This window comes from Anticarsia gemmatalis, chromosome 5 (assembly GCF_050436995.1).
Source record: "Anticarsia gemmatalis isolate Benzon Research Colony breed Stoneville strain chromosome 5, ilAntGemm2 primary, whole genome shotgun sequence".
NCBI lineage: Eukaryota > Metazoa > Arthropoda > Insecta > Lepidoptera > Erebidae > Anticarsia > Anticarsia gemmatalis.
Window position 1 is genome coordinate 9,674,844 of NC_134749.1, and position 17,180 is coordinate 9,692,023.

Below are 17,180 nucleotides of genomic sequence, written 5' to 3' on the forward strand. Positions count from 1 at the left end.
TGCGATAAAGACATTGCACAAACATCTTAACATGCTACATTACCTAACATATTCCAAGTGGCGAGTACTCTCATCCCAGCGGCAGCACGCATACGCGGACGATCAGGCCCACGTCCTGACCAACGCTCAGGTTGAAGAGCGCTTGAAGTCACTAGAGCCACACCTAATTCCATGTAACCCGACCAGAGCTGTTCAAAACAAATAGGACACTTGTAATCATACACATATTAAATTTTCATGTAGTATTTAAATAGGTAACACCAAACTTTGAACTATTTGTACACTTTAATAATTTAACACATAAGTAATATAGATCGAAAATAATGAGATAGCGACATACCTGTGAGTCAAACTGAGGTGGTTCATCACCCAGGAATCTTTCAAGAAGCGGTTGCGCGAGATCTTGCAGCGCAGATAACAATACTTTACAGCTTTGCACTCGTAATACCATCCAGTCAGATGGGAATACCTATAAAAATACAAATTGCTTCAATACATTTGGAAAGTGTTGTTACAGTCTACAATGGACATTAACGTAGTCATAAAACACATTGTAATATGCCGCAATGTCATCTAGCAGCTCACAACTATTTAATTTTTTACACATGAAATTGAAATGGCTTTATTAGCATAACATATCACGTTATTTATGTGGAATGGTGATTACATATAAAATTAGTCACATATTATGATCAGTACTTACATCTTGTTCAATGAGGTGTCTGAATACAAGGAATGCTCGCATAAGGAAGTCTTTTAGCGGCTTGCGGTCGTGTGGATGCGGGGCGAGGTGACTCCACAGTCGTTGGTAGTGCACTGGTTTTAGCAGTTCCATAACGCCAAGTAAGCCTGCTACCATTGAGCCCTGTAGAATTAAAGAAAAGTTTTCAGTTTCAGTTAGTAATTACTTAATTTACCAGATGACGGAATGTATTAAAATTAAATCTAGATAGAAGAGTGTTAAATTAGGTGCGCCAAGTTTTATAAGGAATAGATTCACGGCGAATTTAAGCACAATAGTAAACAAACTTAAAGTCAACAAACATCTGAGTCTTTAGGCGCTCAGGAACTACTGCACTTAAAACTACGTTATAATTCAAAGAAACAGACATGCTGATCCCTAAGACAAGGGATAATGTAGAGTATAAAAACTACACGAACTAAACTACAAATCGTTACAAAAAGTAGAGCTAAACCTGAAAAAAACGCTATCAATGATTGAATTACTCACAAGTACTGGAGAATTCCCTCCAATCAAATGCAGCACAGTCTCCACCAGTACATCTAAAGTGTTCAAACACAGAACATCAACATCTGGGTCTAGTTCGTCATCGTCTATGGGACTATCGTTGTCCTGCTTCTTCCACAGTAGAGTGACGAGTTCGCCGATCATTTCAGCGCATTGGGCGAGCTCGTCGCGACGGGCGAGGTGGATGCGGAGGTGGTGACATGCGGTCGTGAGGATTATGTTTCTTGCCTCTGGAATATAAAAAGAAACAATGAGGTTTAGGACATAACGATGAGTTATTAATGTCAACGAAATATAACTTAGTGCGTTACGTAATAAGAATACTCATACAGCTGAGAACAATATGGCGCAGCTGTCGTTGTAACTGATTTAGCATTACAAAAATACATTTTTTTACACGAGTTTATGACCAATATAACCGTTTATATTGTAAAGCAATGAGCCTAAGTATGAGTATTTTTAGGACGTCTTCGGTCCCCCAAAAGTATAATATTCATTAACGCATTCAGTGCCCCCGATGCGTCTGTGCGTTTCGTAATGCGATTACACTAGGTGTTAAGTAGCATTTATGGATTTTATAGCCATTCATATAACGTTTTTCTATATGGTTCATTGAACTAAGTTTAGTGAGGGACGGTTTAAGTCTTGAACTAACGTTTGCGTTTTTTTTTTAAATTAATGCTTGTCACGAGTAAGTAAAGATGTAATGCTTAGTTACCCGGATCTTCTCCCAACGGTCCTTTAAGTATATCCTGCGCAGCATTTAACCTCGCTCTTGCTAACGGCGGGTGTTGATGTGGATGATGGTGCGGCGCGTCCAGTACATGTGCGGCGGCACGAGCTGCCTCAGCCGCCCCCAGCGCTAGGCACACTTCACGAGTCACTTCAGCCCAGGACGACATCAACGCCACCTAGAGGAGTAAACAAGTTATATTTTAGTGTTGCTAGAGTAGTTGTGTTTTGGTCATAATTCGATTAGCAGTACGTAAGTCCGTATGTGAGACTTTTAAGTTAAGATTAAATTGTAATGATATGGTGGTAGTTATTTTCTTGTCTTCGGGCGTTAGTTATGTATCTTAGGATTACGTTTTTATGACAAATATAAACAACTTATTAAGATACTTTAACAACGAAGCAATCTTTTCACAAGTAAATACTACTAACAACTCAAACAAAACTACCAATAAAATCAAAAACTTTTCAATTACCTGCGCAGGCGCCAAATGTTCCTTATACGGGTGTTGTGCAAACGACTTCAGGGCATGTAACGCAGCCCTAACATCTCTCCTAAAGCTGTCTTCGTACTGTCCGCCCGTCGCTCGCGCGAACAATCGTCGCGAACGTACGGCCAGGCGGAACACGGCGCCGAGGGAACGGAGACATTTGCGGATCGCTTCTTGGCCTTCCGCACTAGCTGCCCATTCGGCACAGTGTTGGACTGATGATAATAGGCCCCTGGGAAATAAATTGTTAGTTGGAAATTAACTTAAGCGGTAAATAAATACCAAAAACTGGTTTTTAGTAGAAATTAACTCTTTTTTTGCAATCTGTTTACTTTGATATAAAAAGAATTTTGTTACTTTATTGTAGTCAAAGATTGTTTATTAGATATATTGATCATTACGTTGTAAATTGGGTTCAATACTAATCACCTCGCTGAGAATGCATATATGCAACGCGGGTCGTTCAAATAATCACAATAATAACTTACTTGTAGACTAACGCAGCTGAGAAATGTTCTTCAATATACACGTCAAGTACCGGCCGGAAATGTTGGAAGCGACTTTCGTCTAGCAAGCTGCATATCGATATGAGGACTAGGAACACCGTGCCCGAATGTGGAGTGCTAAAATAAATTATCATATTAAAATGACAATTAAGTGAAAACATTGTCTGGCTACTGACCATAAATCTCACTGCGTTATGGTATTATTACTTTTAATACAAACACTCTATAGTACGCAAAATTACCATAAAAAAATCATACAAACTGCGAAATAACTATAAAAAATCAGGTTGCCTTGAGCTGGACTTATGCGTGTGTCCATAAATCTTTATACAAAATTCTCAACCTTTACCTGTTGCCATCTTCAGTAGAGAACAAAGCGAATAATGCATCCAGCACATCTCTAAGGAACTTGATGAGCTCTTCACAGCTCAATCCGTCACCCAGTCTTAGCACACGTAGTAACGTTTCTTGAACTTTCTCCGGGTGAGCGCGCCATTGAAGTAAAGCTAGGAGATCCTCTGCGGACGGACATGAATGTGAATAAATGTTGGTAAATATAAATATCAATCTAAATAGGAACCTAAGAAAATGCTATAAATAAGAAAGGTAGTGTCGCAAATGACCAATCACGGCGCCTTGATCGGCGACTAGGCGACACGTACCTACGTCATAATACGTACATAAATTGTATTTAGATCAATATAGATTCAGGTCAGAGGTTGTCAGTCTCGTTACGTTTCTTTTTAGGTAATGTGTAATGAGAATAATACGTCGTCAATTTTGACATCTAAGTACATCACATCGGACCCACCCACATTTCATACCAGCAAAAGTTTTCGAATACCTAATAGTATAAAATAGCTCTTAATAACGAGGTTAACTTACCGTTTTGTGTTAATTTAGTAGAACATAACAAGGTACTAATAGTACAATTTTCTTTGGAACTTCTTTGGAAGGTTGGCACGATGCCGTTTGCAGGCGCCGAGCGAACATCGTTGGCGCATGATGGTAAAGACAAGTAGCTAGCTGCAGTCAATCTGAAAACAAGATTTACATTAATGTGTGGTTCTTTACAGATATTATAACGAGGAAAGAAGTGCATGAAATAAATATTATTATTATTTTATCATAAAAATATTATTATTTTATTTTTATTCACATATATGTGTCACTCTTTCACGCAAAAAGTAGTTAACGGATTTTCTTACATAGATTTACCCCGGGGATGTACTCACACGGACGAAGTCGCTGGCAGAAGCTTGTATTGTTTAATTTAACAAAAAAAATTGTATTAGAATAGATAAAGTTTAGACTTACTTGGCAGGATCGTCGCACTTATAAACATACAGTTCGTGTGCACCGTCCCGCAAGGTGGCGCCACTTGCCTCCATCAGTCGGGCGAAAGCGAAACCGAATAGCTTTCGTTCTGTTTTGTCTCTTGCTGCAATTGAAAAATAAGACCTATGAATAAATGTAAATTAAAATGAAATACTCGACTCGTATTATCAACTCAAGGGTAAACCCCTCCCTAGTTGGGGTGGAGATACTTGACTAGCATTGGGACAACCAAGGGTAAAAAAGAAATATATTACCAAGTGATTGTAAAAACAAGTTGTAAGAAGCGCGTCGTGACATCTCGAACTTTGTCATGCGGCTAACAAAGATACTCTAAAGCTAAGCATACAGAAATTATTTATTTATTTAGCTCTTAGACGTAGACTTTTAGACTCCTCGAATGACTTGAAATATTCTCGTAGCAGATAAAGTAATTAAAGGTGTACTTACACGAACAATGTCTGAACTCCAGTCGTACGTGTGCATTAGTAAAAGTCTCTAGAGGTACAGTGAGTCGAAGGTGTTCGCCCCACGCGGGACTGTTGTTGTGGTACAGCACTAGAGACTCGTATGACGTTGAACCTGTACCGCTTGCACCCCACACGCACTCCTGTAAAACAATAATACGGTAATATTCTAGAATGTTTAAAGATCATTATTGAGTAAACTTTTGATAAGAATATGTTTAAGAAATTAATCTATTGGTAGATCTTAAGGAATGTATGTCCTGCATTTAAAAAAAAAATCTGGTTATATCGACAAGGACATCGACAATGACAAACATAAAAAAACAACACATGTTCCACCGAAGGTCTCGAAAAAAGTAAGTATATGTGTATTTTTTAAAACAAAAACGATGAGTTAAACAAGTGACAAAGGAACGGACTTTATAACTCATAATGATAAAAGTGGAACATACTATGCCTCGAAAGAACCCCATCTGATATATCTGTGTAAATTCTACTTTATTTTTTAAAAACTGTACTGGGAGAACTACAAAACACGTAGTTCCTAAAATGACACTCACATTAATAACTTGTCCCGTACTATCATGTACAGTGACAGTCGCGAGTACATTCTTCGCAGTACTCTTGCCGCCTCGTTCGAACTCTGCTTTCTCTAGCGTGAGATAGAGGTCGTTGCGCACGTCTCCGGGCATGATGACGTCAGGGAAGCCTCTCTTAGCTGTGACTGTGGCACCGGAGGCCACTGCTTCCGTGATGCTCCCCGCGTTTGAGAGGAGACGGAGAGCTACTACAATACCTGGAAAAGATAAAGCATTTTTGAGGAAAATGTCGAGTAAATGTCTGATATATGTATTTTGTTTGCTCTATCTGGTTGCGATATAATTTGATTTGTCGGAATTTTGTGTTCAGTTTCCTTTTAGTTTATTGTAGGTGAAAAAGGAAAAAATAAAATGTTTTGTCTTAATGAGGAAGAAGAAACAATTAATTGCAGCTAAAAGTGCCTAACTACAGTTTTTGACATCAATGTCTTAAAAGGTTATTGACTGAATGATATAGGCACGCAAAAACATAGAAAAAAACATCATCTAGCCTTCTAGTCTCACCGGATGCATCTGAATACCAATATGTTACATGGAGCAACTACCTATTGGGCCTCCACAACCCAGTTGCCTGGGTTATAGCCCACAGAATAAATAAATAAGACAATATTATCTTCAATATATTTTCAATTGAACTTGACTTATATAAAAGGGGCGAGTGTTGATATCAATGTAAATAAGATTTAATGAGACATGCATAATTGCATCGTTTACGACATTATCATATTGAAGAGGAGGGTGGGCTTAGAGCGTAAAATGTTCCTGTCATTGACCTCAACGACCTTGTACAGGTGGAAAGAAATATAGGGGACACCTGGCTTGTTCCTCGAAGCATATAAATGCGAAGAGCAGTTCGTCTTTGATCAGTGCTATTGTTTTAGATGAAAATATTATAACCTTACTAGGTGACCCGGCAAACGTTGCTTTGCCATAGAAAAAAATTGTTTCACTTAGGTGTATGAAAAATAGATGTTAGCCGAATCTCAGACCTAGTCAATATGCTCACAAAATTTCATGAGAATCGGTCAAGCCGTTTCGGAGGAGTATGGCAACGAAAACTGTGACGCGAGAATTTTATATATTAGATTAGAGAACTATGAAATGGGGGAAACGTTGTTTTTTGCATTTAATGGACAAATATGGTATTTTGTCTGTTACGTTGCTGTTTTAATAAAACTGACATATTACTGAGAAATATTTTCTATCATTAGGAGAATTAGCTGTCATTATTATTATTTTGTTTTTAATAGAGACAGTAGCTGATGATGCTGTACATAATGCTGATGAAGAAGGCATGATTTTATTTATGTATGTACGTATGTAGCTGATGGTTTAAAAATAGAAATGACTTCTACACTTCGAACGACGACTTAAAAAATAAATGACGATACATTTATGGCTGACTACTAAAAGTAACAAAAAATAATAGTATAACAGCTGCCATAGAGCAAAAACCAGATAATAATAATCGGTATTGGTAATCAAGTGTCATTATTAAATCACCGGCTAAATGTTAATATTAGACAACGATTACGCCTATAACCGGTCTTACACTGAATATGTAGACAAGTGAATGTTATATGAATATTTATTGCTAATATCATTTTGTTCGTCTTGCGGTGTTATTACTAATATTTTGGAACTCCTTATTTTTTATTTTTTTAACAAAACATAAAGTCTTTTTAATAAAATATAAAGTTAACCTAGAAGATTTGAGACGCAAATTGTAGCAGATATAAAGGCAATCGTTATCCTACTGGTCAATAAAAGAAAATTGTGTGTTTTTGGCGTAGGTGGTTTTGATGGTCAAATGTTGGTATTTCGACAAATTCGCCTAGCCAAAACTATATTATCGAGTATTATAGTTCCGTATAATCCTTATTTTTAAGACTTTCTTGTAAAGTTTAAACAAACTTACGTACCCACTAGGGACAACACACTATTTGCTTTTTACAATTCCAATGTACCTTATTAATTAAAACAATAGGAGGCAAGAACATGTTTTAGATTACTATCGTTACAGCCGTTAGGTGCAAAAGACTTACCGTAATTAGGTTGTCCAGGTAGAATATTGCATTTGTTTGTTTGCTTTCTTATTAGCATGTCGGGTAGTTGATGGAAGTCCTTCTCTTCACATTGATAAACCTGTAACCAAAACGTATTTAGTATGATTCATCGAACTTGAGCCAAAACCACAAAAAAGACATGAAAGATGATGGAATGTCGAAACGGACATTGCATATTGAAAAACAAGTAGGATGGTTTCTCCAAATCGTTTTAATAAATATTATTTCGACTGCCGAGGTAACCTGATTAAGTAAGGCTACTATTGCGTCAGGAGGTCGTGGGTTCAATTCCCATAGAATAGTTCGGGTCTGGTAGTACTTTGTGCCCGTAGTTTATATGTTTGTAAAAGTCCCCGCGACACAATAGCAATTCTTAGCGCGCGAGTTATTCTTTATATGAAAAAAAAGTGTTGCATAACCTGGAGGTAAAAAAAAAGTAATATATTTATCGATGCAACTGAAGGCGCGTATGAAACAATTGTTAGATTAGCGGTAACCTTTATTCCGCTATATATACCAAAATCTTTATTTCCAACAAATTATTTACAATAATTCGTCTCTTGTATTAGTAAAATTCCCTATTCGTAACCATTACAATCAAAAATAAGTTTTTTGTTTTGCCTGTCATATAATTCGCGTCATTTTGAGGTTAACAAAAACATGTCATCGGATTTCCATATAATACTTGTTTTCCTTGGCTAAAGGACCTAGGTTACTCTCTATTTAGGTCATTTGCATCTATACTTGAGCGTAGATTAAACATTTTCCTACATTATGATGTTATTCACATTATTTACATCACAATATTAATAATCTCTAATCTCAGTTGACTCAAAAAATATAGGTACAGTTAGCTGACAGAAAGTATAACCAAACCCGAAACAAACTATAAACCTCATATCAGTCTTGTTAAATAAACTAAGCATAAGAGTCTCTGTTGTGAAATTCTCCCGCAGCTTATGAGATGGAATTTTAACAGTATTTTAAAACATTTGCTGTAGCCTTTATCAACCTATCTGGTTGTACTTATTTATAGGCTGTGAAACTGGCCCACAGTATAATAACAGCCCCTTACTAAATTGGCTGTATGTTTCTTGCTAGCTCTTTTCATAAGGCTCTACCCCGTTTCTGAGCTAATGGTAGATACAGTAATAGTAACGACTACTTTATTTGTCTACCTTGAACGTGTACTCCTTCTCTCCAGGATGCTGTCCAGGTTGCCTTAGGAACTCAGCTAAAGGTAGGACTCCGGCGCCTAGTGGCCTCCTCGCTACAGGACCTTTACGTTCGCCAGTACCGGTGCCGCTGCTGCCTGCGCCCGCCCATCGACCGACGCGTATCACCCACGCGACCAGCCATAGTTCACGGGTTAAGTCTGTTGTGGAGAGGTCCTGAAATTGGAGGCATTAATAAGATTAATTGCTTTTTAATGGAGTATCATCTGGCTGCTTAGCTTATTCTTTTGTTATATTTTGAATAAACGTTGATTAAGATCTTCTTACATACTAGTTTTTATATGAAGAATGTAACAATATATGAAATTCTAGCATCAGCTGCCATAACCCACTCTGAAGGACGATGCAAACCGTCCACTGTGTCACCGAATACTATAAAATATAGCACTGCTTTAACAAGATTCGGCTATATTATATTTTCATTTCCTTAAAAATAAACATCTAATAAAACAAATAAAGTGTTTAATTCGCCTTATCCAATATTAAATACATAAATAAAATATTTGTTTCATGAATTGCATCTATTGACAGAGTGTTTGACGCCAGTTGCAGTTTCTTGTTTGGAACTGCAATATTTGTCTTCAAAGTTACTAACTATGTGTTCAAACGTTACGATAGGTGAGGATAATACTCAAGAGTGTTCAACCACTTAGAGGAAATTACTTCGGAAGACTTGTTTGTGTAATTAACTGTTACTATGTATCTAATTGTTCGGAGCATTTATCGAAAGCGGCAATCTTATGTTAAAATTTCTACAGATATTTAGTTAGTAGGTAAAAAAAATAACTCCCCGTTAAATTATACTATCAATTATTTTTTGAGTGCAAATAATTAACTTGAACAGTCACGGATAAAAAAAGTTTGTCCTATTCAGTTAGAACAAGTGATAATTGATATGAGATGAGTCTGTATGTCTGTCTAAACAGTCTTCATCTACGTATGGGTCTCATCTCAGAATGACATAGGCCTAAGTCCATAACACAAACAAATTGATGGTGATTTCAAGAAGTCTTAAAATATCTCAGACAATATTTCCTCAAAATGGTTTCCTTTGCTTTGTGGTGATACCTAATTAATTTATACATGAATATTATTGGTTTATTGTAGCTTGCTACTAATTATTATAATATTAAACAATGCCTTTACCGTTGCTGTATTAGGCCAATAGAACAATAGAGGCATTGAATTGAATTTACTTTATTAATCATATTAATTTAGCATTAACTATTCATTGGATTTTACATCGCAGTTTAAGGTGAATAAATAAGATTAAAATATTTATTTTATTTAGATTTCATGCTAGCATAAAATATTATTTCCAAGGCCGATGGTTGACGTTAGGCGGCCGGTTTTAAAAACATCAGCCAAATACCCCAAATAACAGCAAGTTTTGAATCAAAGCATGTTAAGTCGATCACACGGAATAAGGACAAAGAAAAAAAAGAGTAATAAAAATGATTATTTTTATTAGTCTTTTTTTGCTTACTGGTTTTGTACTCGTGCGTCGATACGGAGAATTTCTTAAAATTTAATTTTATTACGTAGTACTTGCAAACATAGGTCTTTTTTTGATAACTATGTAGGGGTTTCTCACTTTCTGTGTTTGGAAATTTCGCCTAGATTTAGGTTAGGTAGGTATTTAGTGAGAAACCCCTACATAGTTAACAAAAAAAAAGACCTATGTTTGCAAGTACTACGTAATAACATTTAAGTTTAAGATAACAATATTCTCGGTACCGAAGTACAAAACCAGTAACTTTTACCTTAACCCAAATGACGTATAATAACAGATCGAGTTACAATAAAAAAGAAAACGAGAGCGTTGTTTACATTAAAGGGGACTAAGAATGACAAGTCAGCGGTCTCTTGACAACTAATTGAGGCTAAAACGATGACCGTATATAGACAAGATTATGTAGCCGATATCGTTTTATATTTATCATTTACTAGCAACCGCCCGCGACTTCGTCAGCGTGGACTTTAGTTTTCTCGAATTCGGAACACTTTTCATTGATGCAATTTGATATTATTAGTCATAGCGTAGTGTTAAACAGCGTTTAGCCGTCAACAATAAATGGACTTCAACACAAAAATATTTCTTCAATTCGAACCAGTTGTTCCTGAGATTTTTGCATTCAAACAAACAAACTCTTCAGCCTTATATTATTAGTATAGATATAGCATGTTCTACAATCATCTAGTTTACAGTAAAAACTTAAAGAACACATTTATCAAAACTTTTATGTTGCATGATTATAATTTACGCGATCATCTTTATTTATGACGTTGTGATTGACGTTTCGATAAAACTGGTAAATCATCTCACTCAAGCACGTTATTGCAATAATTAATATGATTTAGTACAAAGATCGAAAAGAGGGGAACACGACAAGGGATGCAGCAGCACATGACAGGGGGAATGAAGCGCAATGCAGTAATTATCTACAATTGGTGTAGATTCTGATAAATTAATTCAATCAAGACTTTATTTTTTCATATACCTCGCCTGCCCGCAAGAAGAAGCTAATAAAAGCTTTAAACAAGCGTGTGAAGGATATAGATACAACTATCGTTATTGTTTATAGGGAATAAGCGATTATGAACTCAATTCAAAACGTAGAATATTCTTTAAGCTTAACTGTATCCTTAGGTTAGTGGCAAATTTTTATACGATACTGTATTCATCTGGACAGGCGATCAGTTTGTTATTTACTACAAACATTTATTAGTATTATGAAACACCCCGTATGTTTAAGATGCAATGATACAGAGATCAAAGATTACGGTCACGGCGTATCGGTAACGCGTTGCATTCGTCGTTTCATAACATCGATTCTTTATGAAAGTTTCTTATGGACAGTGACGTCTATATCTGCAGAATGTTATTGCTATTGATAAAGTCGTATGATTACTTTGCCGTATAAGACTTTCTTTTTTGCTTCCTGTTTTATGGGCTTAGGTTGAATATAGGTCTCAAATTGTTGTACCTACTTTTATTTAATAGTTAAAAATGAACTACATTAGTCGTAAATACTTCTTAGTGTCGTTTGTAGTTAATTACGAGTATTTTACTCAGTTCAAAGATGCTTTACTAGACCATTCTTAGGCAGGATTATTTTTATGAACCTAGTGCTCATTTATGATTAAAGTTAAAATCCTTTTATAGACGCTCCTTTAATAGAAAAGAAAGACGAGAATACTTACCGCGAATAAAGTACTATTGGCATGTAATCGATCCACATAATTCGAGAACCCGTCTCTTGCTATCCGTATCCTGAACCTTTCGGAAAGTGGTTGAGCTCTTCTCGCATCGTGAAGCCAGAGCAGGAGTTCTGCTTCGTCGCCTCCCGCTGTATGTCCGAAGTCTCTCATACTGCACATGAGATGGTGAGATTGGACGGTAGTAGTGGCTGTGGTGGAACTATTGGACAATGTGCCTGAGTTGAAGCTGCTCCCGGAGCCGCCAGCACGACGTAGTGTGCCCCGCCACTGTGAAACAACAATTGTTTAATATAAATGTTGCTGTAATCATGTGTTTTGCTGTGTAGTTATTATAACATCTCGATAATACAGATTTCTACTGGCTGCGATTAAACGCGTTGGAGACGCAAAAAGGAATGAGTTTTACTTTCTTAGTTAAAGTATTGCAATAACATAAGATACTGGTTTAAAGCGAGGTAGCCACTAACATTAGAAGTCTTCTGGAAATCTAAACCATTTTATGAATTGATGTTAAGTACCATAGTTTTGGAAAACGTAGCTTTAGAGAGATTAGTGTTTTGAACACCTAGTCGGTTTATCAATTTACTTCGAAAACTTAGAAAAGATACTTCATGTGTTTCGATTCAACATTACATAAGTATCTAAAGACACATAAATGCGACATACGCGCAAGTGCAACTCGACCCGTTCAATTACTCAGCAAAGTCCGGTCCATGTAAGGACAGTTTATACTTAACGAGAGGTTCGCAAGCACAGATTTGCTGAGCTTGTATAAAAAGATACCAGACCGTATTTGAGATATTAATATGTTCTTGTACCTACGCGGTAAGGTACTGTAAGTCTGTGATTTCTAAAGCGGTTTTCCTGCCAGTACTCCAGACATCAATTTCTTAGAATATAGAGCAGACTTTACCTTATTTACATCATCTTAAACATGACTTTTGTTTATTGCAGGTAGCGTAACAGCCAGGAGTTTAAAGCTAGTTTTCCTTACGACTTTTTCCATGTACTCGGGGGACTTTTGTGTATCAGAATTGACAGCTGTTTGATAGCCAGTGGTCTACACATTGTTTTTTTCTAAAATGATAGTGTGAAACACCTATATATTTATGTAAAAATGTATTGTTTGCGTAGGTACTATAAATTGACGTACACTTGTTGCTAACTGAGATACACAATACGCATGCAGGACAGGATAGGTATAGGTAGGTATTCACTATTGAATTATTGGTGATTCGAATTTTATTTCGAAACCACATTTGACGTCAAATTAAATACGGAAATTTCTTAGTAATGCGTAAGCTAGTGATAATGTGAAACAATGTAATATAATGACTAATATAAGTTAATATGAACTAACCTATATATAATTTTGTAACTATAAATAATATGTGTAAAAATTGTTAGGTAATAAATCAAATATAGGTACTAATATACATACACGCGTATAATACAAAATTTGTGGTTTACGCTATATTAAGTCAAATATTTCAAATTAGTGGTTATTTTTGTGGCTTCATTCAATTCTTACTATAAATACAAGGTTAAATCGGATTCCACAATAATCAGTACAGGTACCGCCATTATGTATTACTGCCACTAACATTATGTGAAAGTGAATATGATTATTATTTTTCCTTCTTCTTTCACACCAAGATCGCTAAACGGATTTCGTAACAATTCAGTGATAGATGACAGGTAGGGCTACTTAAAAAAAATCAAAAGAGATGAAAAACCTTATGATCGTCTGTAGTGATAATAAAAACATTAAAAAAATACGTGAACCCTTACAGTTTCCTTTAGTACTTGAAGTGCGATAATAACTCGAAGTGCTTAATTTGCAAGTCGTAAGTGTCATTACTTAGGATCGAGATTTGATTTCACGTTTTGCAGTGTCATGTAATATGCATAGGTTCTTATCTGCCATAATAAACATAGCCTCCTGTGGGAAGCTTGGGTTTCTAGGCAATAGAATGTACTATTTGAAATATATAGCTGTCTGACAATACACAGCAGGAACTGCCTTATCTCTGCCCTTCATTATAAACATTGAAAGAGACATTTCATTCTAGGATGTGGAGTTAAAATATAATTATAATATAAAATTAAGGCTTAAAACCATAAATATCAATGTACACAGTAGTTACACCTGCTTATACATACAACTAACACAAATAGTTATTTGTAAAGATATAATCACTATATATTTAGAAAAAAATACAAAACAGAGAGAAATTGTCCGTTTACGCTAAAAACTATAACTATCCCTAGTACAAAATTGAATAATACATGAATAATATATTGTCTCGCGAAAAGGTGGACAGGTGGTACATTTAATTAAGTTTTTCACAACGACAAGTGTCACTTATCCTATCATAGATTATTGTAACTACTATCTGGTTCAACCAGTAGAACCTGAATGAAGCCCTTATAATTACAACTGTGGATGGATCTCGTTTATGAACAGTTGACTTACGCTATTTAAAACTAAACAGATGTGTTGTATTGATAGTATTGTATCTATCTCTACTTATAGTTTATCGAAATGAGGGTAAATTGAATTAGGTGTACAATGCTCATATATTTGCCAGGGTGTAAAGAACCTATGTACTGATCCACATAGTCCCGTATCACACCGCAAAGTTCAAATAAAATATTTTGTAACGCAGTTTTTTTTTGTAGACAAAGGCCAAAAATCATGTGGGTACACATACATTTACCTTATTTTAGTTTCAAAAACATGTCATGTAGTATAAAGGAGAAAAGATAAACTTAAATTGGTCGGAGTGAACAATTGGAAAGATATCGTAGCAATTGTGACCCGAGTAACAAGTGGGAAGAAAAATCCCAGTTTATATTCCGGTGGCAATGCAAGAGGGGACAACTGGGAAAATACTAAGGGACTAATGGGAATATACGTTATTTAATATCTGAGTAGCAAATTTTATCAACATCCGTTCAGAAGTTTTGCGCTCGATTGAGTACCAAACCTCCAAACATTCACATTTATAATATAAATAAATGTAAATACTATATTAATAAAAAAATATAGCACTAATTGAGGTGTTTTAAAATCAATCAGCAATACTCAATAGTAGCTTAAACCAGTACTTTCTTGTAACAACATCGACAGGAGAGAAAACAGCTTTCTTATTCATATTATTAGACGAAGACAGAACACATAACTAGGGAACTAATTACACTCATTCAAGATGATAGAGACGTTTATGAACAAACCTGAATAGAAACAAGCATCTATACAAAACTGTTTATGTATCACCTACACATGAGCACCATAGCTGATACATAAGATTCGCGATTCTATACCACTATTGACCTTAGCTACCGAAAAATGTTGTATGAAAATCTAATCAGCGCCGCTAGCGAGTGTCGTAGCAACTATTTTTGGAGTACATTTTAAATGTCAACTCTTGATATTTTTGTACCGACTGTAGAGAGGTGCGCTATAAGTGATAATGGTCAAAAACTAAAGGGAATTCTAGTTTGTTTACATAAACTATTTACTTGATAAGACGACCTAGAAAGCAACGGGGTTAAACCACGAGATTGTCGCAGATTATAGAATAATGGAACAAAAGGAAGTTGATTATTACTGCAGCCACAGAGCATATTGTTACGTCTGACGTTACGTCATTGCGAATCCTGCACTCCCTCGGAAATGTCAATGCATGAACAGTCATACTTGACACCACGTGTTGTTGATCAGGAAAGTTGTTATCTCATCATTTTATACCTACTTATGTGTGTAAAGGTCGGATATTCCGTCAGAAGTTAAAACGCAAATTGTATTTCTATTCCGAATTTAGTTTGTGTCTGTGCTTGATGTTAAGACGTTCATATTTAAAGATAGACAAAATACGGTGTCCTATCAACAAAATAAAACATAGGTTAATTGGACCCCGCTAGCATAAGCAATATTGGCAAAATATTTACTGAAAAACTTCAGAAATGGACATAATATTTCAGAACACGCTTATCTATATCTTTAAGCTTATCTAAATATAGTTTTGATCTTTGCAAATCGTGTAGTGGTTGTGATCTGACGGTCAACGTGTCCCCTCCCGTACGGAACTCGTGCGCATTGATAGCGCGAACGGAACGCAGATACGGAAATTGCGATAAGCGACAATCACTTGCACAGTGAAATGATTTTGTTATATCTGTTTGAACTCATCTGTACGTCTGATTGACTGAAGAGCAATATATGAAAGGTATATCGGAAATCCAAATGGGACGGATCTTTCGGGGATTCTGGGTGAAGAAAAATGTCTCAGGCTTTTTAAACTGAAAACTGGAAAAAAGGAGTATGAAATCAAAGGGGGTAAATTAATGTTCTCAAATAATCGTAGGATATTATTATGTATCTACTCAATGTAAACGTGAGGACAATAAGGTGTCCACATACTAGACGATTCATACTATTGAATTGATAGTATTCAAATTCGTGTACCTACGCACGATTTACCCGTGTTTGTCGCAAATATGCTCCCAATTCCATCATCAATATTTTAAAATAAATTACGTGCGGTTTAGCTGGTATGTAACAAACACTTCAATAAACAGGACAATTGATTGTAGGTAAATAATTTAGAAGAAAATGGTCTGAGGAATTACCGCTATATTTTACGATTCATCGAACGGTCATGTCAATGTACTAAGGTTCTTGTAATGAATATTGTAAATCCAGGATACCTAAGTATTTGGTTTTACCGGTGACAAACTATTTTTCACTGCTGTTTACCTATTCACCCGCGTGAAGCCTAAACTAATGTTTAAATCCGATCAGTTGTACTTTGTGTCCGTTGTTTGTTTGTTTGTAAAAGTCATTGCAACACAAGAGCAATTCTCAGAGATTTAAAATAAACTAAACTTATGCAGCGTTCATATTGAATCTTTTATTATTATTTTTCTTAGATATACAAGTTTATATGTCAATATTCAACCGTAAGAAGCAATTGATCATAAAGATCATCGGCTGGAGTACAGTCTTATTATGCAAAAGCAAGTGGGCGCCATTAGAATTAACGTAATGCTGCAGTAGCTGATATTATTCTTCACCCGCCTCCTGTAACACCCACTAGAATAACTCCAGTTTTAGCTGAATACGTAACACTAATTTTACAATAAACGTGCCGTTATACATTATTTTTTTTTTTTAAAAGTCAACTCCCGCTCTAGGAACTCCTCTTGTGTCGCGGGGACTTTAACAAACATACAAACAACGGACACAATACAACCAGACCCGAAACAATTATTT

The 17,180-nt window shown here is 35.8% G+C and overlaps 1 protein-coding gene across 2 annotated transcripts in view; it reads right to left on the reverse strand.

Annotated features, from left to right (window-relative positions):
• Window positions 1-17,180, reverse strand: part of spg (dedicator of cytokinesis spg) — a 62,531-nt gene that overhangs the window by 15,506 nt on the left and 29,845 nt on the right. For both annotated transcript variants that reach the window (XM_076114708.1, XM_076114707.1), the window contains exons 6-20: window positions 11,885-12,169; window positions 8,624-8,836; window positions 7,425-7,524; window positions 5,341-5,576; window positions 4,764-4,923; window positions 4,296-4,419; window positions 3,864-4,015; window positions 3,328-3,496; window positions 2,961-3,095; window positions 2,458-2,704; window positions 1,968-2,160; window positions 1,232-1,479; window positions 704-865; window positions 341-469; window positions 44-188 (exon numbers count right to left, since the gene is read on the reverse strand). In XM_076114708.1, coding sequence (XP_075970823.1) covers window positions 44-188; window positions 341-469; window positions 704-865; window positions 1,232-1,479; window positions 1,968-2,160; window positions 2,458-2,704; window positions 2,961-3,095; window positions 3,328-3,496; window positions 3,864-4,015; window positions 4,296-4,419; window positions 4,764-4,923; window positions 5,341-5,576; window positions 7,425-7,524; window positions 8,624-8,836; window positions 11,885-12,169 — 2,698 coding nt within the window. The remainder of the gene's footprint in view (window positions 1-43; window positions 189-340; window positions 470-703; window positions 866-1,231; window positions 1,480-1,967; window positions 2,161-2,457; window positions 2,705-2,960; window positions 3,096-3,327; window positions 3,497-3,863; window positions 4,016-4,295; window positions 4,420-4,763; window positions 4,924-5,340; window positions 5,577-7,424; window positions 7,525-8,623; window positions 8,837-11,884; window positions 12,170-17,180) is intronic.